We start from the raw sequence: 25519 nt of genomic DNA, 5'->3' as shown, positions 1-25519 counted from the left end.
ATTTGATCTCATTTTGAAGACATGTCCAGGAAAAACAACAAAGCTCAGATAATCGATATTTCCACACTTGTCTAAATCATATTTATTGTGTATCATTAGAGAAGTTATCAATAGGCTTCACTGCAGGGTACCTCTTTGCAAAGCTTTCAAATAATGAACACCAGCTTAATTCCTTTCACTGTATCTCTTAAAATGTTGTGCATTAAATAGCAATTCCAGGAAATGCCTATGGCAACAATATTAGTCACAAAAGCATGGGTTAACCGTTCACACATATTTCAATACTTGAAACAAGCATAATTACTAGTTAGTAATTAGTTAGTCACGATAAATTATACTAATTAGCTGGGACAAATACAACTTTATAGCAAGCGATGTGAAAGGGAAAGATGACAGATTATTTTGTTTACAGAAATGTAACATCTAGTGCCATGGCCCATCTATACCTCAAATTAGTTCTTCTCCTAGGCAGAATAAATTTTTAACTTATGTGACTGTGATAAAAAAAACACTAAAATAAAGACCATGGCAGTCACATTTATTGGATGCAGGAACCCTGAGGTAGATCTTTATAAAAAAATGTTTTAATTATATGATAATGGTCATGGCCCAATTCCACAAAGGCATTTATAACTTCTAAAGTCAAAATCTTAAATATGATTATATACCTTACTTTTGGGCCCTAGAAAGTGAAATTTTCACCACCTCATCCAAGCTATCTGAAGACAAATGTGTCAAAATGTCCACTTTCAGTACCACAAACTATAAAGCATCGTGATGATGTTTTAAATCCCAGGTTTAAATCCTGGGAATATGCTCAGGTCAAAAACTGGGGGAACCCACCAGCCTTAACCAGGTACTTGCCTAAAGCCTCCTGACTTCAGGCTGTAGTTGGATTTGAACCTGGAGCCTCAATGGCTAAGGGTAGGTCTCCTTCAGCGAGAGTCACAGTATAGCCGAAGCATAAAGCCCCATCAGGGCTACATGTACATGCAGAAGATGACATATACTGAATTTGAGCACTGAATGCATGCATGAATCCTGAATTCTTCAATCAAATTATTTAAAAAAATCCATCCTATTTTCATATTTTATACACGTTCTTGGGTCTTTGGAGGTTTGTGTTGTATGTGGCTTTTTTAACTGGCCTTGCGATTATTGACCTTGAACATCCGTTTTGGTTGATGTTTGGTATACGAAAGTTTTAATGCCTAGATTGAAAACACATTCTGAAAGGCACTTCACTGCATACATTACGAAATTAAAACATTATTACCAGTTTTAAGCCTTTTTATTTCCTCTTTAAATTGTTTAACACATTTCATTGAAACGGTATTTCTGTGTACACCCGTTATGATCCCATTGTACTTACAGGTCATCCAGAAGGCTCAGGGACTTGAATGCTTTTGGATGAATGCTCTTTATCTTGTTGTGTAACAAATCTCTGTGGAAAACAAACAATAAAGGTTAAATGACAACAGAAAAAACAACATGCTTATTTTTCTCCACAAAAAACACAACAACAACAACAACAAAAAAGAACAACATTAACAATAAAATGGAAAAGGCAATTAAGAGTGATATACCTGCACCATATAATCACTTACAACCTATGTCTACTTTACCACAAGTTCACCTATGATTTCACTACCACTTTTTCATCTAACAGGCCATGATCAAGATCTTTCACCACCTGTCAGTCCAAGTCACGTGTATAACAGAACTAGTCGTAAAGAAGAGTACTACCAATTTTTTGCCAAAAGATATTTTGTGACAAGTAATTTACCGAGGCTGACACACACACACACACACACACACACACACACACACACACACAGAGCACTCTCACCCTGTAACATTCTACGACTTGCCAATAACATTCCTAATCTCTAACAGCTGGTGTGGGTCAGCACATCTACTGCCATCACTGTCATAATCATCTCACATTACAGGTTATCAGCTGGTTCTTTTTTCTCCCACGTTCCCTTCCAGAAAAGCCAGGCCTATTGATCTCAGAATATTTCTCTGTTACACTTTGGTTTCTGCACGTGCAGCAACTGATCCAGATATTGTTGAATTTTGAGAATATTTTGTGTGCAGACTGGTTCATTATACACAGCCTTAGTTCTCATTGGTTACTGGTTTTCTTGTAAATAATTGCTTCAAAGTTTTGTCCATTTATTAAATTATGTCTGCAGATCTTGGTCTATCTTGAAGTTTCTCAGATCATGTTTGAATAACAGCTTAATGATCGGGCTACGTTTTGCATATATTAGAATATACACATGTATGTACTGACCATATGGGATTGCTTTCGTTTTTCTTTTGTCTACTGATATTTATCACACGGTCCAAAATGCTTTTTAAACATGGATTCAACTGCAGGGGATCTACGGATATATTTAAATGTTAACCACAAAAAGTAAACAAGACTGCATATATTTACAGATCTCAAATCTGTAGTCACAAATTTTAAAACAATTTCCATTTCACTGAAAGAAAGTGAAGTTTACCTTGTTTGGGGTATGTTTTGAATCTGACACAGAATGCTAGTGCTGAATTAACCTATAAGGAACTGCATATCCACTGCTTGGTCTTTTTTTTTTTTTTTTTGGCTATATTTCGTTAAGTTTCCTTCTAGTAGACTACCTATAGGTGTTATAAAATCAAGGAAATAGCAACAGAATCTAGAGCAGACAACCCATTCAGAGTGGATATAAAATTAGCCAGTCAATTAATTGTTTCTGAAAAAAGATGTACAACTGTGCACTGATGTAATGGTGATGTCAATACTCTTAAAATATGTTTACAATATACGGTTTATAATATAATTTTGTTGTGGTGCAGCCAGGGGCAATACTCAAGCTAAAGTTATGCAGCCGCACCTGTCAGAACCAAGGCCATTTGCACATTATTTGCATTTGCAGGAAGGATCACTAACAGGTAAACTTGAACACTTGTGTAACACACACATGTATGAAGTCCATGTCTGCGTGGGCTTAGTACATTTTCACAGGGATAGCTGCTTGAATACAGCAGTTTCAAATTAGCATTCCTAAGAGCTGAGCTCTCAACTGACTGTAATTCTTCAACCTTTTGTATATTTGCAACATGTTTATTCAAGCATACTCTGAAGGCATTAGTCTGTGTTGACAGATAAAATTATGTTTTTTACCTTTTCTAAGATTGCTCTCCACTTACTGTAATTCTTCAACCTTTTCTTATATTCACAAGGTATTTACTCAAGCATACTCTGAAGCCATTATTCTGCATTAACTTAAAAAATTATATTTTTTTCTCCAAAATCAACTTTAAAAATGTGTATAAATTGCACTGATAGTTGCTCTTTCATATGTGAGAAGGTTGAGGAATTAGGGCACAAAGAGCAGAGAAAAAGTAGTGCTAGAATTTTTGTGTTTATGTAAAGGGGTAGATACATTATTTTATTACCTTAAAAAAAAACAAACTAATAAAACATTTCAAAGTTTTGAACAATTTTCTGACTTTCTCTTCAGAATTAAACATTAACTGGGTTATTTGTTGTTCTTCAAGAATTTGAACAGAAAAAACTGTTAATATATAAAAAAATTGTAAGGGTAATTCTTTGAGTGCTTCTTGAGATTTTTTCTCAGCAAAAATCTGACAAATACAATTACTTAAATGCGTTTGAAGTTTCCTAAGGGGTTTCAACAAGACTCTACCATACAGAACATTTTTTTGTTTTGAAGCCTTAAATAATTATGTTATGAAATAACGGAAACTCTTTAAGCACTTCCTAAAAGGTTTTCTATCTGGAAATCTGAGATAAAATAGTTGATTTACTTAAATGTTCTGAAAAGGTTTCTTGGAGTCCTTATAATGCAAACAATACAAAATGGTGATTTTTTGAGCCTTCAATTTCTTGATCCTTTTGCAAGGAAATTTTTTTTTTAAAACACCCCGAGTCTCTCTGTGTGGTCTAGCAGTATATAGAACACATGTCTTTTCTGGCTGTAACAAGCACGTGTAGTTAGATTAGCGGGTAATACGACCATTAAATTAAATGTAATGTTGAACGCTGGATGGGGCATCTGTGACCTAGTGGTAAGCACACTAGTGCAGCACAATGACCCGTGGGCCTCTCACAAATCATGAATGTGATCGGTGTGTTCATGTTGGCTTCCTCTCCAGTTGCACATTGCAAGGCCTGCCAGCAACCTGTAAACTGTCATAGGTTTCTCCCAGGTTCTGCCCGGTTTTCTCCCACCATTATGCTGGCTACCTTCGTATAAGTGAAATACATTTATTCTTGAATGCAGCGTTAAACATTAATCAAATAAATAAATACACTGGATAAAATGACATTTGATATGGGCTGCTGCTCTTTTTCCCCCGAGAAATGCTGTAAGTGAAAATTCGACCTAAAGTATTTGCAACAACAAACTTAATGAGAGTATGCAAAGTTTTAGGTTTAATCTTAATGAAATTGTCCAATGAACAATCGTTACACGATTCTGAGACCAAGGTCCCAAAATTTTGTTTTCTGAGGTGCTCTTAATGTTTAAAAAATACATATACATTTGTTTAACATCGATTTCTACATTATTTGATTTATATCATGATGGCATTTCCTTGTAGCAGTCCTGATCGAATTCCGACATATATATGGTGCTGCCTAACTGGAATATCACGTTAAAAACACCACACAAAAAAATGCCCTACCTACTCACATTATACTGACACCAGGTCAACCAGTGCCTGAAATATTCCTCTTATGATGAGCTCCAAGTGAGATAGTATCAAGATTAAAGATGTTAAAGTCTTAGGTACTATGCCTTAATTTTGGACTGAAACCTGGAACTAGATGTAGCGTATACCACGCTATTGTACACAGGAACATTCTATATTATTATACAGTCCCTGGTGGGGGTGGGCTCCTTGGCTGAAGGGGATAGGGGACTAGCAATGACCCAGGAGCCACTCACCAATGCAGTCCAGTTCGTGCTGTTTTCCTCTCCAGCTGTATGTGGGAAGGTATTCCAGCAACCTGTGGATGGTTGTGTGTTTCCCCTGGGCTCTGCCTGGTTTCCTCCCACCATGATGCTGGCCGTCGTCGTACAAGTAAAATATTCTTGAGTACGGCGTAAAACACCAAACAAAAAAATAAATAAATACAGTCACTTTGGTAATCACATACATTACCAGTACACCCACAAAGATATGTCGTAGACTCACCCCAGACAATCAAATGTCTGGTAGGGTGATAGAGTATGATGTACAGGCGATCTGTAGCCCTATCAGTTCCAAAGATGGTTAGTTCAAGTTGCGCACCAGTCACAAATGGTGCACAGAGTTTAAGGTTAGCCTTGGCTGTTTTGAAGAGTCCATTATGGTTCGTTCACTAGGCTTGTTAATTATGATAAAATTTACTTATTTATTTGATTGGTGTTTTACGCCGTACTCAAGAATATTTCACTTATACGACGGCGGCCAGCATTATGGTGGGTGGAAACTGGGCAGAGCCCGGGGGAAACCCATGACCATCCACAGGTTGCTGGAAGACCTTCCCACGTACGGCCGGAGAGGAAGCCAGCATGAGCTGGACTTGAACTCACAGTGACCACATTGGTGAGAGACTCCTGGGTCATTACGCTACGCTAGCGCGCTAACCAACTGAGCCACGGAGGCCCCCAATTATGATATAATAAACAGGAGGCTATGAATCCAAAGTCTCTCAGTTTAAGCTCCAGGATGGTCACCTTTAATGAATTTCAAATATGAAATCTTCTATAAATGAAGGCAAAAAAGAATAAAAAACCACTGTATCATGTGACCAGTCAAATATGTCAGGCAACTGGCTTTGATTACATTCACTGTAACATGGGCATTGAAAGAAAGATTCACAAAAAGCACCTCAGAGTACATAAATGATGGAGAGAATTTAGGAGCTGAGTTTTTTGTGAATTTAGAAAAGTTTCGAAAGGAAAGACTGGTTTTCAGGTGTGCATCTGAGACTGGTGGTTGATAAATTATTAAATATTGGGGCAATTAAAGGGGAAGAAAGTTTAAATACCAATCAAATACCATTGAAAAGAGTATGCATTTCCTCGCAGGTGCATGCCACAAAACAAATTCTAAGATGTACCTCAAGTTGATAAATTATAAATAAAGTCAGCGCCAAAATCTGCTGTGGGCGACTCCATTTTGCCTAAGGAGAATTGCCGTTGGAAACCGACGAAGTGCAGTTCGCACATTTCAGGTAGAACTCTTCTTCCCAGAAGGCAGTGAACAGTACAGTTCATTTTCTGCTTGACGATCAGGAAACTGTAATGTTGGACGTAGGTTCCGAGTTTACACAAACAAGCAGGCAGTTTTAACGACTCTCATTGGCTGAGAGGAAACACACTTCCAGCATAAATTACATGGTGTTAAAGATGGAGGACATCATGGACTCAGTGATTTATGCCAGCTTTGCCATTTTCAGGCTTTACGTGTATGGCAAGGAAAAATCGTAAAATTATGCAGCAGGCACCACCAGATAGAAAAAAAAATGTGCTCTTTTCAGTCCACAGTGTCATGTTTTCAAGTTTTCTTCTCCTTTAAATCCCGTGATTGAGGACTTTTATCTAGCGACAAAAAAGTTTAAACTCAAAACTCCTCTCCTGCAGAAAGGGTCCCAGGTGGACATTATATGTGTACTCACAGGTACTGCAGTCTGTCCAGACCCGAGAAGGCGTGTTCAGGGATGTGGGTAATGTAGTTATGAGACAGAGTCAGGTCCCTCAGCTGAGACAGGCCCAAGAATGGTTCACCCTCCAGGGATGTTAACTTGTTGTTCCCAAGATTTCTGGATACAAACAAAACAATTCTCATTACCTGTATCTTTTTATACAACATGCGATTCAGCACCAAATTATTGTTGTTGCACTCATCATTATAAGGTAAACATTACCTGTATCTTTTTATACAACATGTGATTCAGCACCAAATTATTGTTGTTGCACTCATCATTATAAGGTAAACATTACCTGTATCTTTTTATACAACATGCAATTCAGCACCAAATTATTGTTGTTGCACTCATCATTATAAGGTAAACATTACCTGTATCTTTTTATACAACATGTGATTCAGCACCAAATTATTGTTGTTGCGCACATCATTATAAGGTAAACATTACCTGTATCTTTTTATACAACATGCAATTCAGCACCAAATTATTGTTGTTGCACTCATCATTATAAGGTAAACATTACCTGTATCTTTTTATACAACATGCAATTCAGCACCAAATTATTGTTGTTGCACTCATCATTATAAGGTAAACATTACCTGTATCTTTTTATACAACATGTGATTCAGCACCAGATTATTGTTGTTGCGCACATCATTACAAGGTAAACATTACCTGTATCTTTTTATACAACATGCAATTCAGCACCAAATTATTGTTGTTGCACTCATCATTATAAGGTAAACATTACCTGTATCTTTTTATACAACATGCAATTCAGCACCAAATTATTGTTGTTGCACTCATCATTATAAGGTAAACATTAGTTCCAAAAAGTGTCACTCCGGTGGACACAAACGTTTGAATCATGTCTGCACTATGAGCCAAAAAGTAGTTAATATAAAATTAACACCAAATGAATTCTCATCTTTTTTTCTTTAATTAATGAATGAATATAGGTCACACATGTAATTCACTTGGAATACTGATCATATTAAAGAAAGATGTACAAAACATTGCAAATTTTGGATAATGTCTGCATAAAATATTACCTCACTGATTCGAATACTAAAATAAAGATATGAGATGGAACATGTTGTATTTTGAAACTGGCAAATTCAATGAGAAAACCTGTTCACACTTCCAGGCTATTTACATGTACCTGATTTGTGCACAAAATTCATGCAAACTACATATTAAATCATAAAATTTAGTCATTTTGTACATTACATGTGCAGAGATAAAAAAAACCACTGTAAACCTTCTTGCAGAATGGACAATATGGTAGCTCTTTTCTCAATAACATGTCACATTTATAGACGTTGCCGGTTTTAAATTCCAATAACACTTTCAGGTTACCATGGTAATAATATCGGATATGTGAACATTAATATTTCCAATGTATTGGCCGCATAGTACTTTCACATTTTTTGTCCTCTGTAGGCTATAGCCTTTTATTTACTGTCAAACATGTTTGTATGCGTCAGTGAAGCTTCCGGTTCTTGGCCAGAAATAGCTTTCCTCATTTCCAGTGCAACGTGGAGCTGTATGTTTCATCTCAATGTTTCACATGATTTATTTATTGATTTGCTTGTACATTATGCTCAAGAGTTTTCCACCTGTATAATGGCAGTCACCTTTAAGGAAAGTGAACTATTTAAAATCACTGGCAGATTCACTGATCAACTTTCCCATATGCATTAAGTTTGTTAACGGCATGGTCTTCAAAAACAGTGGACTGGAAATCACCAAGGCCCCACACCTCCACCCACCCCCACCAAATCCCTTAATACACATCATACAAAAGCCACATGAGTTTATACATGTATATATTTATCACAATTCAGAAAAATTTACACACCCTTACAAACTCAATCGAAAATGCCTAATATTTCGTCTCAAAGGTGAATATTCCCGTTCAACCTTAATGCTTGTGAATATATCTTTCTACACACCAACTCAACACGCTGACGTAACTTAAAACATATAAGCCAAATCAGCTTTTCAGGACTACTGCGAATTCATCCAGGTTTTGATAAGACAATATGGGAGTAATTCTCTCAAGCCAACATGGCTGAAAGGTCTGATTTTTACAGGGCTTGCTAGACTGAATACACGTGTACATACTACACTTGTATAGGGTCTGTGAGTTCAATGGCGTCATTAGCAGCTGCCATAAAATCACACCTTTTAGCTGTAAAATCACAACTTTTAGCTGTGTTAATTTGCAAGAGCCTCCAACCGTTATCTTTCCTATACCTGATGAACCTTAACCCACAAGACTACTGAAAAGCCAATTCTGCCCACTGCCACGTTTATCCTGTAGTCTGTATATGTATATATAGGAAAAAAATAAAACACCTTCTCAACCTCTTACATTCTGTTATATTCCAACTGCAGTTTCAAACTTCATGTTATTTTCAAAGAATATGAATGTGAAAGACGCATTGTCACTAGTCGCCCTGCGGACAGACACTCTCAGGCACTAATTAATGCTATTGTTCGCTACTTAACAGCTTTATTCATGTACGAGCTTGTTCCCAGCAACAGTTAATCCATGTATTATGCCATGTAACTAAAGCACTGCCTGTTTTGACATGCACGTCACATGTTCCTTAGTTACTGGTAACACATATCCTATATAAAGACCTCTGTGGACATTCATATTCGTATTCCTTGAAAATAACGTGAAGTTTAAAAATACAGTTAGAATATAATGGGGGATTTTTCTCTCTTTCTTCAAATATGTATATATATATATATATATGTATATATAAATACTTACAATATCCGGAGTTCTCTACATTCAGATAAATCTGGGATGTCTAAGATGCGGTTTGAATGGATGTCACTGAAACAGAATTTCATGCCAGGTTTTAATCCCATCCTTATTGACACAGAATTGTCTTAAGGGAAATGTGTCCAAATTACAACTTTTCCAGTACCAAAAACTTTTCAAATTTGCATTTAAGTCAGAAAGGGCTTTGTGGAATGGGCCTCAGAGGCTGAATTGATCTCCATTATTTCAACTTTCCTTTTCTTGGAAAACATCCCTTCAGGCAGTTGCTTCAGCTATTACTGGGTTTCCATTCTACTGAGATGCTGAGCTTACACTACCCTGATGTTTTATTTACAGAGAAAACGAGGTGAAAATTGAGGTAATAACTCACAAGCTTTGCAGCTTTGGGAGTATGAGGCAGATGTCAGGTGGGATTGCTTCAATGCTGGCACGATCAAACCCCAGAATCTTGATACTTTCGGAGCCTGTTAGGTCTGGGAAGACTTCCTGGTCACGGGCCTCAGAGAGGATTCTGGGATAATAAAATTGTTAGAGTCAGATTTTATCACATATAATCATCATTTACTCAGGGTCACTCATACAGGATTGCACACAAGTTATGATACCATCATCATCACTGACTCAGAATGGCTCCTGCAGGATAATCTAATAATAAAATCCACATATTAGATACAGTGTATATATAAACACCTTTTTCCTTGTCTAGTTCAGATCTTTGCATTTTATCCTAAATCATTACATGAAATGAAATTAAACGTTAACAGATAATACAATGAAATAAATGGCCCCACTACTGTAACATCAGTATCTGGTAGGATGCTATTACATGTCATAAAATTACAAAAATAAGATTACAATCAGAAATTATCAAAACAATAAAGTGATAATTAAGTGATGTACTCCAATATACATGAGTGTAGAAGGGAGTTGTACACATCGCTTATCACTCAAGCATGGTGGTTGATATAATCAGATCACCTCCATGAGACTACCATTTGGGGCTTTATAGTGAGTGAGTGAGTGAGTGCTTGGGGTTTAACATTGTTTTTACAATTTTTCAGTCATATGATGACAAAGGAGATCAATCTGGATGGATCGCCATGACATGGCTGAGATATTGCCGACGTGGCGTTAAGCCATAATTATTCATTCAATCTGGATGGTCTCATGTCTTAAACTTCTGTGGCTGATACTCTTTTCTGGTTTATAGCCTTATACATCAACGGTGATTACTGTCCATGTTTGTAGCTCTAACAGGAAACTGTGATATCCTTAATTTGCACGTTATTATTCATTTTTAGATACAGAGAGCATACAGGAACTAAATATATAAAACTGAAGAATGTGCTGCAAAACCTGTAAAAGACTTTCTTATAGACCGGACAGTCAACTGCTTTAAAGATGAAATTCACAGTACAAAGTGGCAGGTAGAAATTGTTTTCTCCAGGTTCTATATCTGCTTTTCAGTTTCATGACAACATCAGGTGAGCGAGTAATTTTTATATACGGTATAAAAAAACAATTGCATAATTAGTTAAAGAAGAATTTAACAAGAGGTGCCACATAAATTTGCTGCAGGTACAAAATATATGCATTTAACAAAAGAGCTTATAGTGAGAACACTGCAACCTCTGACCATGCTGACCACGGTGGAATAAACCAGAGATACATGTATACCCCTAAAACAATTTTATTATTTCAGTTATCACTACTTGTAATATATAATTCATAAAATTAAACAAAGAAAAAAGAAACAGGAAGTAGGAGATGAAACAATTTTGTAATAAAATGAAATACATGTATATTATTTATACTTTTATTATGTTTTACACTGTACAATATTTCACTTATACAATGGCTGCCATCATTATGGTTTGGAGGAAACAAAAGAGCAGTTAGTTTGTGAGTGATAAACACTGAGTAAAATATCTAGTAAAGCTTTCCATTCCAAAAACAACAATTTACTTTGAACTGAGTCATTTGAAACTGAAAGTCCATTGCTGTTGGTATACAGAGTGTGCCGATCGCTGATTTGCGCGTGTTTGCTAGGATACCTCGACGCTGAACTTTTTTGCGTCATCGCCTTCGGGCTCTTAGGCCAACCAGGCACGGCCCATGGGAAACTCATGACCATCTGGCAGACTTTCCCCTGCACCAGAGGAGAGGAACCCAACATGAGCATGTTTCATCTAGCCTATATGTCTGGTATTAAGTGGTAACATAATAGACCTTGAGACTAAAATCCTTTGATCTATTATGTAGCTGTTTACCAGGTGTAAATCAGCTACCAACCACCCACAGTGAATAACAATAAAGCTTTAAAATTTGTCAGAAATTGTACTAAAGCACGTAGGCTATTATTATTTCTCCAGAATCACGATTCTATATTCTGCCGATAAAGAGTGTCTAATAAGACTCATCTGCAGCTCACCACCATGTCAAGGCCATGAAGATCATGGTGACCGTGGCAAGGCTTAATATGTATTCTTATATAATAATTACCCCCTCCCTTAAGTAAACTCCACAGAAACAGATGATATGACAACTTAGTGCAAAAACAGTCTGTAATGACACATACTATCACCATGTCTAGTACTGCATGACTGTACACACCTTCTGCCATTGGTCTATTGCCTTAAGGTCTGGTCAGTTGCAAAATCTTCCCAATAACAAAGATGTACACGACCTTGACATTTGGCAGTATTTGCCATTAAATAAAATTGCGAAGGCACACGTATAGCACTGCAGCATCAAATCACAGCAAATCATTGTTTGATCAGATACAAATTACCACAAACAAATCAGACATAATGGTATTATATGCTGTCTTTAATTCAACAGGAGACAGCGTCATGGACATAAACAGTTTTCTGATTAACGCCAAAGATAGGCAAAACAAACATGCATGCATTACTGTGTATTGAGGCACAGGCAAAACTTACAAAAATTACAACTGAATTGGGACATGAAATTCCAGAAATATCACAAATGGTATTATGTTGTCTATATACCATAGTCATCAGAAGAATTAACCTTTCACAGAACAGCATTTAGAGGAAAGAAGTAAATTTACCTGTTTATGTCAGGTATGTCAGTATAGCCCTGTGGAGCCATTTGAGATTTAATGTTTTCCCTTCACTTCAAGGTCATAACTACAGTATTACGTAACAGTACCAGCAGGTGATCATCCTCTATTATGATGACCCTACATAGAGAGTCACTAATTACAATTTACTTGTTTGGACAGGTAATAATAAGACATCACAGACATGACCACACCTAAGGTGCCAGTAAATTTAACCACAAGGACAAACGCACATCTCACTAGTCCGACCAAGTCAAGGATTCTCTCTAAATGAAGTTCTTTTGTCAGATTGACCCCTGACCCTTTGACGCCACTGGTATGATTCTAGCTCCTGCTGGTTAGGCCGGGTCTGGAGGTTTATCAGGTACATCTAATGTGCCTTGTAAAGTGTGGTTATTTATGGCCAGTTTCCTCTACCCACATTTGTATCTGACTGATGCCACAGATGAACAATTCAAACCACCATACCGCTAATCAAATAAGCTTGGAAGAAAGGAAACTTTTGCAATAACTACATGGACTGGACAAAAATCTTCTGATACATCATACAACAAGGGTAAGAGGAGAATCATGATTAGTCACTAACCTGCACACCCTAACCTGTATGTGTACATCTTTTGACAAGAAACTGACTTCGCAGACAAACATAGGTACAGAGAAAAAACACTTGGCATTTTAGTCACAGCAACCATGTCTGGCTGGAATTGTGTGTAGTCAGGCCACTTTCTGATCTAATGATGTTTTATAACCAGTCAACCAACACAAAAAAGATTTGATTGCTTCCACACGTCAGCAGAATCATTAGCAGTGAGCCGAACTGCTTGAAGTCCATTTTATGTACATTTTTTTGGACAATTTTTTCCTTGTCTATAGGCCATTTGCACAGGTACAGGGGCTTGATATGATTACAGTGCCAAACGTTTCAGCAGAAAGCTATTACACTTGAAACAAGTGATCGCATGTATGTGGAAACTATCGCATATGCCTCCATTTTCCTCACAATTTCACAATAATCCATTTACCATCCAGTGCACATGCTCACATTTACATCCCAGGCTCAAGTCATTACTCTGCAGTAATGTCAGCAACCAGTTGATTTTTTTTGTATTATAAAAGATCAAACTCTCTGTAGACCAGACCAAGTGTCTCTGACTGGACCAGCTAGTGTATGGTGGATCGGGAGAAATTTGTGGGTCGTATAACTAGAGGTTAGCTGATCTAGGTGTTAAACAAACATGATATCCATCTCTATGATGAATACAGGGAAATATGTCCATACTGTGTATACTGGATAAGTCAGACTGGCTTATCTTGTAACAATCAAGCTCAGGGGCAATTGCCAAAACTCCAAATCTGTAAAATCCGATAAATATGAAGCAAGTTTCTAGAAAAATCTTTATGAAATCATAATATAATAGTGGTAACAAAGTGTGCAGCAGGTTCACCAGTACACTATTTAATTACATTGTTTGAGACATCTTGCCCTGCAATCAGAAAGCTGTCTTAGACAAAAGTCAAACTCGGCCTCAACTCGAATGTGGAATTATTCCTGAACTTAGATTTGAGCTTGAATGCTAATTTTGTCAGGAAAGTCTATGGTGTCTATAAGTACATATATATTGACAAAAAAATGTAAAGATAACTTGAAATTTTAATGCAGCGAAATATGTTTTGAAGTGGTACTCTGATTTAAGTCTTGACCAGTTTCGTGATAATGGAGCTTGGTCAACAAGTTACACCCCACAGGCCTAGGAATAACTGACACACACATGCATGAACAGGTTCAAATCACGATGTCCCGACTGCACTGCCCAAAAGGGCATAACCATGAATGTTAATGAGATGATTCTCATTTTCTAGAGTGACAAGTTTAATAAATCCAGTATACATATTATGTGAAATCTAAGCTTGTGTTTAAGACAAAACTCTTTATTAAACATACTCACAGTTTTTCCAGATGGGGTAAGTTGGAAAAAGCCTTGGGTCCCACAGAAGTGATTGGATTTCCCTTGAGCTGTAGATATACCAAATTCTGGTTGCCACTGAAACACTCATCCGGTAAATACTCAATCTGGTTATCTGCCAAGGTTCTGAAATAAAAATAATCTCACTAACCATGCAGTCCTGTATATTTATTCATTTGTACACCATACTCAAGAATATGTCACTTATATGACGGTGGCCAGCATTGTGGTGGGTGGAAACCGGGCAGAACCCAGAAGTAAACCATAACCATCTGCAAAATGTATTTTCAAAACATATATATAGATGTATTGATCATTAAATATGCAAAACATGTGCAAGCATCATGCTGGTTTATGTGAGGTTTCACAAAATGAATCTGAAAACAAAATTCTATCAAAATTTGACAATATCACATGTCACAGTTATTGCACGCAGACCAAAGCGGGATAAATGGATCGACACACAGATGGACAGAGACCCAAATTAACAGCCCTCTTTTATTTTTTTTTTGCTGAAATTTTGGATAAAAGGGTTAGGTAAAAAAACTATAAATTTCAGAAATAAAGTATTATTAAATACCCCTAGCAGATGTTTATCAGGAAGTATAAGATTATATTTTCTATCATGTCAACAGTGACATGCCAGAAAACAAACTGTATTTCACCAGATGTTTGAGGAGCGCATAAAAACCATAAAAATTATATTCTGTATGCCAACTCTATAAGCTTTTCTGATGAGATATTATTCAAATTTCACAAAAAAACTTATTGAGTGGCCCTATAATGTTCATGAATCAATCAGAATCAAGCCAAATGTGTCACTTGATAAATACTAAACTTTGGCTGAAACACAGCCAACAACTTAACATACTGTAATGAGATTTTAGCATCGTTTTTAGACATCTCAAAAGTAAGAAAGCTGCTTTATCTGTTTGGACGAATCATATGATCGCATACAGGTGAAAATACAGAATGAACATTGTACTCTTGCTCATCAAATGTTAACAGGTTTAATACAACTGCAAAAATAATCACATATGGAATTTCAGTCAGTATCTACGTTTGTCTTTCATTTTTCTCCACAAACATTCACCCGATTGGCTTCACACGTGCTGCTTGTATACAAACTATGCGATGCTGAAGGGCACTTCACTAGTAGACACCAAATGTAATGGACTAGTAAATATCAGTGATTTAGGCATACCAATATATATAATTCATGGGCTGATTCTACAACGCCATTTCTGACGTTACTCAAATTCTACAATCTTTCAACACAGCTCAGTTCCTACTGCTGAAATCTGAGATTTGGATACGTTTGGCTTAAGGTAACACTGATGAGGTGGACAAAATATTACTTCTTAAAACTGAAAACTAAGCTTTAAGATCATATTTCAAATTTTGACTTACATCAGAAATATCTTTGTGGAACTGGTCCCTAACTTGTTCGGTAATGTGTTCTCTAAAATCTAGTTACCTGAGTGAACATCAGACAAAGGCTCAGAGTACTAAGGGTAAATTAACTGGTTGAGGAATGTGCAGCCAGGGTAAGGATTACTAACTTAATGGCCATCAGTGATGACAGGTATGGTCCCAAGGTATAACCCTCAACCAGGCTAACTAAGACGATGGCAATCTGGACAATGATACTGTCCCCAGGGGACCACATTCCAGACTGACATGGCTGATGGGCAGCATGGGCTCTGTTATACTACTGTAACATTTATGTCCAGGGTGAATAGAGGGTTAAGTCTTATTAAGGCAACAGTCGTGAACCATGGTTTCAGGGAATAAGCAACTTTTCCAGAAAAAAGGAGAACTATCAGTCAATCATGAATAATGTTTTGTTCCCTGGTCACTACATACAGTATTTTTTTTCTAATTTTTGGGGCATCTGGTCTTCTTCTTTTAGCATATTACATTGTAATTGTAAGAGGAATACACAGTTTTTCTTTTTTTTACACTGTCAGTCCATTTATTGAACAACAGATTCATTTTGTTTCTGGAAAAAAATGAGATAGAAATGTAAACTAATATCTGTCCTTTTTTTTTTGGGTTCGAGCTCTCCTGTGACTAAGTTAAAAAAAAAAGCCCTAATCTACAATGTGACTTATCAAAAATGTTAAGCAACGATTGCGGGATCACATTTACTATGACATGGGTATCTGAAAAAAGTTTCTCATAAAGAAATTTAGAGTAGACAAACAGTGGAGAAAATTGAGGAGCTGATCATTTGTGAACTTGAGCAGGAAAGAGGTGTCATTCGTGCTCCTAGAACACCGAGAGATAGCCGATTGGTAATTTAGTGTCTACAAAGGTTGCCTAACATTTTTCACAAGTCACATGATACAGAAGGACTATTTTTACCTTCAACGACAAAAAAGTTCAAACTCGAAACTCCCCTATTACAGTGACTAATACTCGAACGAAGCCGTCACAAAACATAATCTTAAATCACATAAATTCTTCTTTCATAAATTACATAATCTCATGGTATTCTAACACAGACAATAATGACATTCTTACAGAAAAAAATTTAAAAAATTAATTAAAAAAAAACAACTGAAGCTTTTTAAATATGTGCTGTACATCATACATATATGATATATATTCAGGTGAAACAATTTGCTTCACTCCGATTGATTCATACAACTTGATAGAGCCACTTAAGAGTTTTTTGTGAAGTTTGATTAATTTCGTATTCAAAAAACTTAAAATTCTGCGATCAAAACTATTATTTTCAGGTCTTAATATGCCTCCAAAAGTGTATTTTTACATGTACATGCCAATCTTAAGATGAAATACAGTACATCTTCATACTCTCAATACAAATGATAAACCAAGTCAGCCTAACTGTTACTATTATTTGCTACATGATTTACAGTAGGCCTATACCGCATACACTTGTGCGAACACTTGCATGTACAATGCACACCACACCCCATCACCTATTCAGACAGGAGGGAATGTTTAGGGAAATAAAAAATTTCTAACAAAATAATGTCAGTCAAACTATAAAATCACTCAATCAGAAGACTGACATGTGTACAAGCACATGCGTAGATTTAGCCAGGATTTGAAATCAGGCTGTCTCATTTCCAATTTTCTCCTACATTCTCCTATCTCTAACATGTAAATTTTGTGAGAAAAGGGCGACACAAAGACACAGAGACACCCCCTGGCTAAACCTAAATGCATGAGTGCCTGTAAATGCCTCGCCACTCTGACCTGTCGATCGTATACATGTAAGCACGAACAAAGGTGCTAAAATGGTGTGTTCTGACAATCAATCAATTGTGAAATGTACTTACAAATCATTTAGTTCAGTCAGGCTGTACAATGCTACAGGGACCTGGGTCAGCTCATTCTTGTTGATTTCTCTGGAGAATACAAGAAAGAACAAATCAAATCAACAACAAGGAACAAGTTGAATCAACAGACAACATAGCAAAGAAACAACATCAGTATACTGCACAGGCCCCTATGCCAGGTAATTACATTAAAACGGCAAAAGTACTTCTAACCACTAAGAAAAACAATCTTTTCATCACCTTGTATTTGAGTGTAGGGATAGTTTTGATGTATTAGCATGATAAGTAGCAGCATGTACCGGGTTGCTGATTACTGACAGAGACTACTGAATTTTACTAATGCCCCTCTCTTTCATGCAAGCTGTATTGTTTCTGGGAAAGACGTCCGTTGTAAGACTTTCAGCAGATATGGCTGATATATTTTACATATAAAGTGTTCAAACCCCTATTCCATTCCCATCAAAAGTGAAAATGATTCCACAGGGTTAACGTATATCAGTTCTAAAGATTCTGAAAAGGTAAGAAAATTTTGTTCTAAGAAAGTGAAATATAGCAAAGACAAAAATGTTACATATGGATGACAGATGGGGCCACCCAGCTGAACAACGTCTAGCCATAGCATAAAAAAAAACAAACCAATACCCATCCTTGTCCAAGCTGATCCAATTTAATAGACGACTGAAAGCTAGAATGCTGTACATGCATACATTATTCTGGAAATGAACTCTAGATGATTTGTCACAACCAATATTGCAAACCTAATATTGCAGAATAACCGGAAAATGCTGTTCATACTGGTATCAGTTGATTGCTTCAATACTTCAAAATAGAAGAAAGCAATTTTTGTGATTTGACAGCTCTAACAATCAAACAGGAAATGCCATTTTTAGTCTGGATGACATGAAGTCATAGGAGTCAAATTTTTGGGGGTATGAAGATTTAAAGTATTAAATATAAGGTGAAAACTTCTGTCTTGATGGTATGAAGTAATAGAAGGTGAATTTTTAACATGAAGATTTTATGAGGTAATTAACATGAAGTGACTTTGTCTTGATAGCATATACAAGGCAAGGTGATGTGAGGTCCATTTTTGACTATGATATTATGGTAGAAGTCATACAAGGCAACATGCTGTCCAGTTTTTGAGTAGAATTAAGGCTTACAAAAATTCAAGACATATGACCAGCAGTTTCTGACTCTATGGCAAAATAATCTTGTTTTCACCTCACAGGCTTATAATTGTGCTACATAAGGCAGATTTTTGCCTCATGGCATAGCTTGGCAAATTTAGGTATATATGGTTATGTATAACTTGGCAATATTAGGTATATATGGTTATGCATAGCTTGGCAACATTAGGTATATACGGTTATATATAACTTGGCAACGTTAGGTATATACGGTTATGTATAACTTTGCAACATTAGGTATATATGGTTATGTATAACTTTGCAACATTAGGTATATATGGTTATGCATAACTTTGCAACATTAGGTATATAGGGTTATGTAGAACTTGGCAACAAGGGGGTATATATGGTTATGTATAACTTTGCAACATTAGGTATATATGGTTATGTATATCTTGGCAACATTAGGTATATAGGGTTATGTAGAACTTGGCAACATTAGGTATACATGGTTATGCATAACTTGGCAACATTAGGTATATATGGTTATGTATATCTTGGCAACATTAGGTATACATGGTTATGTATAACTTTGCAACATAAGTTATATATAGTTATGTATATCTTGGCAACATTACCTTGTGCTTGTCTCATGTACATGTAACTTGGCAACAAGTTTCTGATTGGAATTTTAAACAGACTAAGTGATTATCACTAAATGCCACTTCCACAAGCTGAAACGTTTAAGTCAAAATATGATCTTTCTTTTATGGAAGCACGATTTTTTTCTCAGTCCAATGGCTTCAGATTATTACATATCCAGAGAATATAAAATATGTATAAATTCGTGCTGAGTAAATGGCTTTCTCAGAATAATATAGTTCTACAAAATTGGAAAATGACGAGAGAAACGAGCGTTTATGATTAATAAAACTCATACCTACAGCCACCTTAATCATCCTTGAAAACGTAATAATTGGGTTTCTACACAGTCTGATTTCTGGCTTTTCCATGGAATGTACAAATCTAAAGCTATAGGCACAGAACTATATCGTCAGGCCAGACAGACAAACACGTTCCGCTGAGCTGTATACATTATTCACACAGCAAAAGGTCACTTAACACGCAAAAAGCATTTCTAATTTGCTAGAGACCATTTATTAAATAAGAGGACTCCTTAACAGCAACGTGGGAAATCTGACACACTGTGGCTTTATTCAGGGATATATACTAAAGCTAATACTGTGAACACCTCCATCAGACACTCTGCCAATCAAGCATGCAAAAGTATGAGCACTTGAGGATATATGAACAAGTACTATCAAACATAGAGTATGGTTTTAACCAAAATGAACAATGAATGAATGAATGATCTGGTTGGAGTTTCATGTCATATTCAATAATTTTTCAGTCATATGATGAAGAGGAGTCATAAGGTAACTGTACCTATGCTTTGTCTTTTTGTGGTCGAGCGAGTCCACGCAGCCACTGAAGTATCATGCTGAAGACATCAGACATGACACTCCAAACAGACACATTAAACTGACACTCGGCCAACCAGTAAATGTTTCCTTGTGATATGACCAAATCTGGTTTGATCCCGAGTCTCCTAACTTTATGAGGCTTCTTTGTATTATTTAATAACCCTTTATGTTTTGCATATTTTCCCTCAATGGTCAAGAATATTTGGAAATGACATCATCAATAAACATACCTGGAAGCAAGACAAGCAGAGAGACAATAACCCCCTTCACCCCCCACCCCACCCTTACCTGATTTGGGATCCACCTAAGTTGTTTTCACAGTTGTCAATACTGATATCATTACAGCAGGTTAGTCCATTTCAAGACTTACCACTCTGGCCTTGGGAAAACTGTAGTTCAAAGCCATTTTTACAAGAAGAAAACTGAGTACCCCTTTTTTATCTTCCTTTTGTATCTTAACTATATTAAGAAATAAAAACCAAGTTTTACATGTATCCGTTAACACTAAAATGGGTCATTATAAGCTTTAATACTATTTTTGGATTAAATACCCTTGTAGAATCATTCGCACCTTTTTTTTCGAACACTCATTTTAGAAAAGCTGAAAAAGTCTGGAGTTCCACTTACAGCACTCGTAATCCCTCCAGTCCCTCAAAGGCATGGTCTCCAACTTCTCGGATATAATTATCGTGTAAAAGTCTACAAAAAAATTTGAAAAAAAAGGAACAAGAAAATAAACCTGTGAATATCAAACATTATACATTCAGCAAAGTTGTAAAGAAAAGCTTATTTGCTATTTGCCTGTTTTAGCTGTAGTGATCAGAAACCGTGCCTTGCCAAAGTAATTCATTAAGTTACCGAAAGGTCAGACAATGACTACTGTCAGAACTGATCTCTGTACCTATTACACATGGTTTATTGATTTATTTCATTTTTTGTATAAAACTGAAATATCAGGATTTTCTTCTCAGATGAAGGAATTATTTCAAACAGTTATTTCATTTTTGCCATTGAATTTGTTGTTTTTCATGTCAGAACACTGAAAAAAGAAACATTTTGTCCACGAATAGAATGTTCTTTTAACAACTTGTAAAAAGTTATTTTTACATGCCTACCCATTGGGGTACATGCTTTTCTTCTATTCAAGCTATATGCCCCTGGGTAGCAATCCGGTCTATGGGTGGAGGAAACTTAGGCCAGAGCTGTAAAATTACGATCTCATATGGACGTGCACGGTGGTGTCATGCCTACAATCCTGCTTGTCACGGTAATTAACAGGTGCACACGATGCCACTAGAAAGATAGGTAATTGCTACAAATTAGCCCTGGTTTTCAATATCTGATGGACAGCAGCTATAGAGTATAAGCTTTCTGATCAAACCCATATTGCAAGTCACAATGGGGCTCAACTGCAAAATAACAGATAAACTGTACATGTGCATGCCATTTATACTTTAAGAATGGCCGAAGTCTGAGCTCATTCATTATTAAAGTGACTTCCAAATGAAAAATGACAAAATATCAAATATTGAATGAATGAATGATTAGGCCAATGGATTAACAATGTTACACTTCAGCTATATATCGTGGCAATGTATCTAGACTGAGTATATCTTAGTGTTCAATGACATCTGTGATTGATTCCAGAACATCAGTTTCCTAAGAATGATATTCATAAAAACAACAACTTTATTTAATTAGTTATTTAATGATTAAATCAATCTTTGTTTATGTAAGTGGTTCCTTGATTCTTCAACCTTTTCGCAATGTTTGCAAGGTGTTTATTCAAGAATATTCTGAAGGCATTATTCTGTGTAGATTGATAAAATTATACTTTCTGCGAAGCACTGATACTGCAGGCCAATCCATCCAATGTAGTTTCGTCTCCAGAATCATAATAAAAATGTTCACAAATTCATGAAATTTACTCTTTCATTAATAAAAAGGTTGAGGAATTATGGTAAAGTTAACTTGCTGAATGTCAGCCATGAAATGATGATAACTCTAGGATTTGAGAAACAATTATTATGGAGACTGAGTCTTCACATCACAAGCACCATAATGTGCTGGCAAAAAAAAAAAACAAACAAAAAAAACATGTTTCATTTTCAAGTCAGTTTAAATTAGTCCTATGTATTACAGACATTCAGACTATAATGGAGACCGTTGTACAACAGGAATTGAGTGTGCACTGAAGTCTAAGGAAACAAAACCCTTCCGATCACGGTGAGAGCTACTCAAATGCATGCTCCTTGTCCTCTCTGGAGGAAAGCGAGCTTAATGTTAGGGGTTGGAATTAGCCATCCCATCAAGGCTCTCGACCCAGGGCCTTAGCCGAAACTGCTAGTTAAGGGGCACACAAAGGCTATGGGTCAGGATGTAATCTATGATATTCACAGAACACACATGTCTTCCATCAAAACCATAGCAGATCGATACTTCTGTCGGCACCTATATTCATGGTATTCTCCTCTGTTCTAAAGACTGGTGGTCAACATGAATATCATCTTGGATCACCACGACGCAAAGCTTTATGGAGAGTGTCCACAACATCACACAAGGCTCACGTTTCAAATCCCATTGAGCCAGGATTGCTTTCAGGAAAGAGCATATGTGTACTGTATATTTCACACGTGTTATTAATCAACAGTAGGGGCCTCCATGGCTTAGTTGGTTAGTGCGCTAGCACGCAGTGTGATTACCCAGAAGCCTCTCAACATGCCATTCGCCGTGAGTTCAAGTCCAGCCCATGCTGGCTTCCTCACTGGCCATACGTGGGACGGTCTGTCACCAACCTGCGGAGGGTTGTGGGTTTCCTCCCGTCTGTACCCGGTTTTCTTGTGGCCAATTTCGTATAAGTGAAATATTCTTGAGTAGGGCATATAAAACCAATCAAATAAATCAATAAATTGATCAACAGTAAGCTTAGTATCATAATGCTATTTTAGGCTATTTGTCCATCATAACTACTATTGCAATGTAAGTCTCTGTCTTTGTTAAAATAGGTCAAACTTGATCTTGGTCAGGGAATTGCTGCTATAATGCTTTGGAAGTATCTAATTCCGCTTTATTTACCCAGGGCCAGGGGCGATATAAAGATAGCGCAGTTTTAACATCGCCATTTTGTTTGCATGAACAGTTACAATAAAATCATAACTCAGATACCTTTATACTTTTTCTTTCTTCGTAGAGCAATATTTTGCACGACATAAATATGGACCTTAATTTTCAATGTTTTAAACATTGACACATCGTTTTTTACATCAGCATTATGTCTTTCTGACATCTTTGAGAACACCAATCAAATAAATACATAAACAAACTCTGACATCTTTTAAAACTGCCTTACTTCTTGTATTACCACATAACTATCTTCTGATAAAATTATATATATATGCCCAGATTGTCTACAATTCTCACACATTTTATTTCTCCTTGTCAAAATAATTACAAGGACCGAATTTGTTGACTGCCTTGATTTGAATGGATGGAGCTGGGTGGTCACATATGCTGCACTAAACAATACTTCACTTACAATGTATAGGCAGGCTATCACTCTCATTGGTTGAGTAAACCAGAGAGCCCAGAGTAAACCACAAGCATTTGGCATATGGTTTCACTTTTTTTTCTCTACCTCTGACGCTGAGACTTTCACTCAAGAGTTAGATCAGCATGTATGTCATACAGGCGGATTTTCAATAAACTTCATGTAAGACCATTTCAATGACATTATTACTTTGTGCAGGATATTCAAAATAAGCGGAGATAGCTATGGTAACTGCAACATTCCATGCAGGAGGCTATCATGTCTGAATAAACACCATGTGTGTGTCTGACAATTCAAAGAACCACACTGTCACAACTCTCTAACAACAAAGCCACAATATCGATCCCCTGGAACAGCATCATCCCACCTAAAACTCCATATTATGTTAGGCAGCCCAATCCATCAATGCCGTTTTCTATTTTCTAAACTGCTTTACAATGGTGTAAATTGAATTTACTTTTATTTTTTCTTTACACACCACTGACAGGAAATTTGCATCCTATCCATCTGTTCTTTAATGTAAAGCACCTTTATGATAACTGAACACTACGCCAGAAAAATAAGACCAAGTGAACACGGCTACTTTTTCATGACAGCGCTTCATGAGGATGTATTTAGCCCATTTACGTGGCACCTCACACAACGCTTGACATTATGTAAAATGAGATACTGGCAAATCTGAGTAAGTATGGCTATGAGAATGAAAAGTTCAAGCTTCATGATTGTAAAAACTGCCGCCGGCATTATTGGATCAATATACTGACAACAGTGGCCATTTTAAACTTTTGACACATCCATGTCTCAACACCTAAGGAAGAAAAAAAAAAAAAAACACCCGTCTAGAAAAAAAAAATACCGAATAAAAAAGCCAGAGTGTAAAATAAGTATACTTTTGTAATGGGAAGATGATAGCATGACATATCGATCATAAAACTCAACAGTCAAGCCTGACAAACCCCAGAAATTATGTACGTGCTTGCAGCTAAATAGCAGCAAAATCAAATACCTGTGGTCTTTTCTGGCGTGTAATCTAAAGAAACACATTTGCAAGCAGCGCAGACAGATTGAAATAGAGGAGTCTTCAGAGAGTAATATGTTAGCCCGTGTTGACAGGTCCACTTACAAAACAGCCAGTCTGGTGTTGTTGTAAAAAGCGTAGTCCGGGACAACGGTTATCTGATTCACCGAGAGCCATCTAGGGAAAGGGAAAAAAAAGAGATCAACAACATATCATTCTGGCTGAGAAAAGTACAAAAAGGTGTTGAATTTTCATTATCCATACACATAATTCTACAGGTTTCATTCCACAGTCTGTCATATTAACATATTTCAGACTAGTTTTATGTAAATGGATAGTGAAATCAATCAGTGAAATTTATGCATACAGTTATTATGGAAAAAAAACTGCTAAAAATAACTGTTAGTTTGTGTTATTGAAGAAGCAAACTTCATGAAACTCTATAAACTATGCACCCCATAGTCGTCT

The 25519-nt window shown here is 36.5% G+C and overlaps 1 protein-coding gene across 1 annotated transcript in view; it reads right to left on the bottom strand.

The window, feature by feature from the left end:
* LOC135467037 (leucine-rich repeat-containing G-protein coupled receptor 5-like) overlaps positions 1–25519 on the bottom strand; it is a 90413-nt gene that overhangs the window by 21497 nt on the left and 43397 nt on the right. Inside the window, exons 6-13 of the mRNA XM_064744798.1 lie at positions 25157–25228; positions 21114–21185; positions 17873–17941; positions 14544–14687; positions 9883–10023; positions 9498–9563; positions 6683–6826; positions 1373–1444 (exon numbers count right to left, since the gene is read on the bottom strand). Of these exons, the coding sequence (XP_064600868.1) occupies positions 1373–1444; positions 6683–6826; positions 9498–9563; positions 9883–10023; positions 14544–14687; positions 17873–17941; positions 21114–21185; positions 25157–25228 (780 nt within the window). The remainder of the gene's footprint in view (positions 1–1372; positions 1445–6682; positions 6827–9497; positions 9564–9882; positions 10024–14543; positions 14688–17872; positions 17942–21113; positions 21186–25156; positions 25229–25519) is intronic.

This window comes from Liolophura sinensis, chromosome 6 (genome assembly GCF_032854445.1).
Source record: "Liolophura sinensis isolate JHLJ2023 chromosome 6, CUHK_Ljap_v2, whole genome shotgun sequence".
Lineage (NCBI taxonomy): Eukaryota > Metazoa > Mollusca > Polyplacophora > Chitonida > Chitonidae > Liolophura > Liolophura sinensis.
This window is presented reverse-complemented; position numbering and strand designations above follow the sequence as displayed.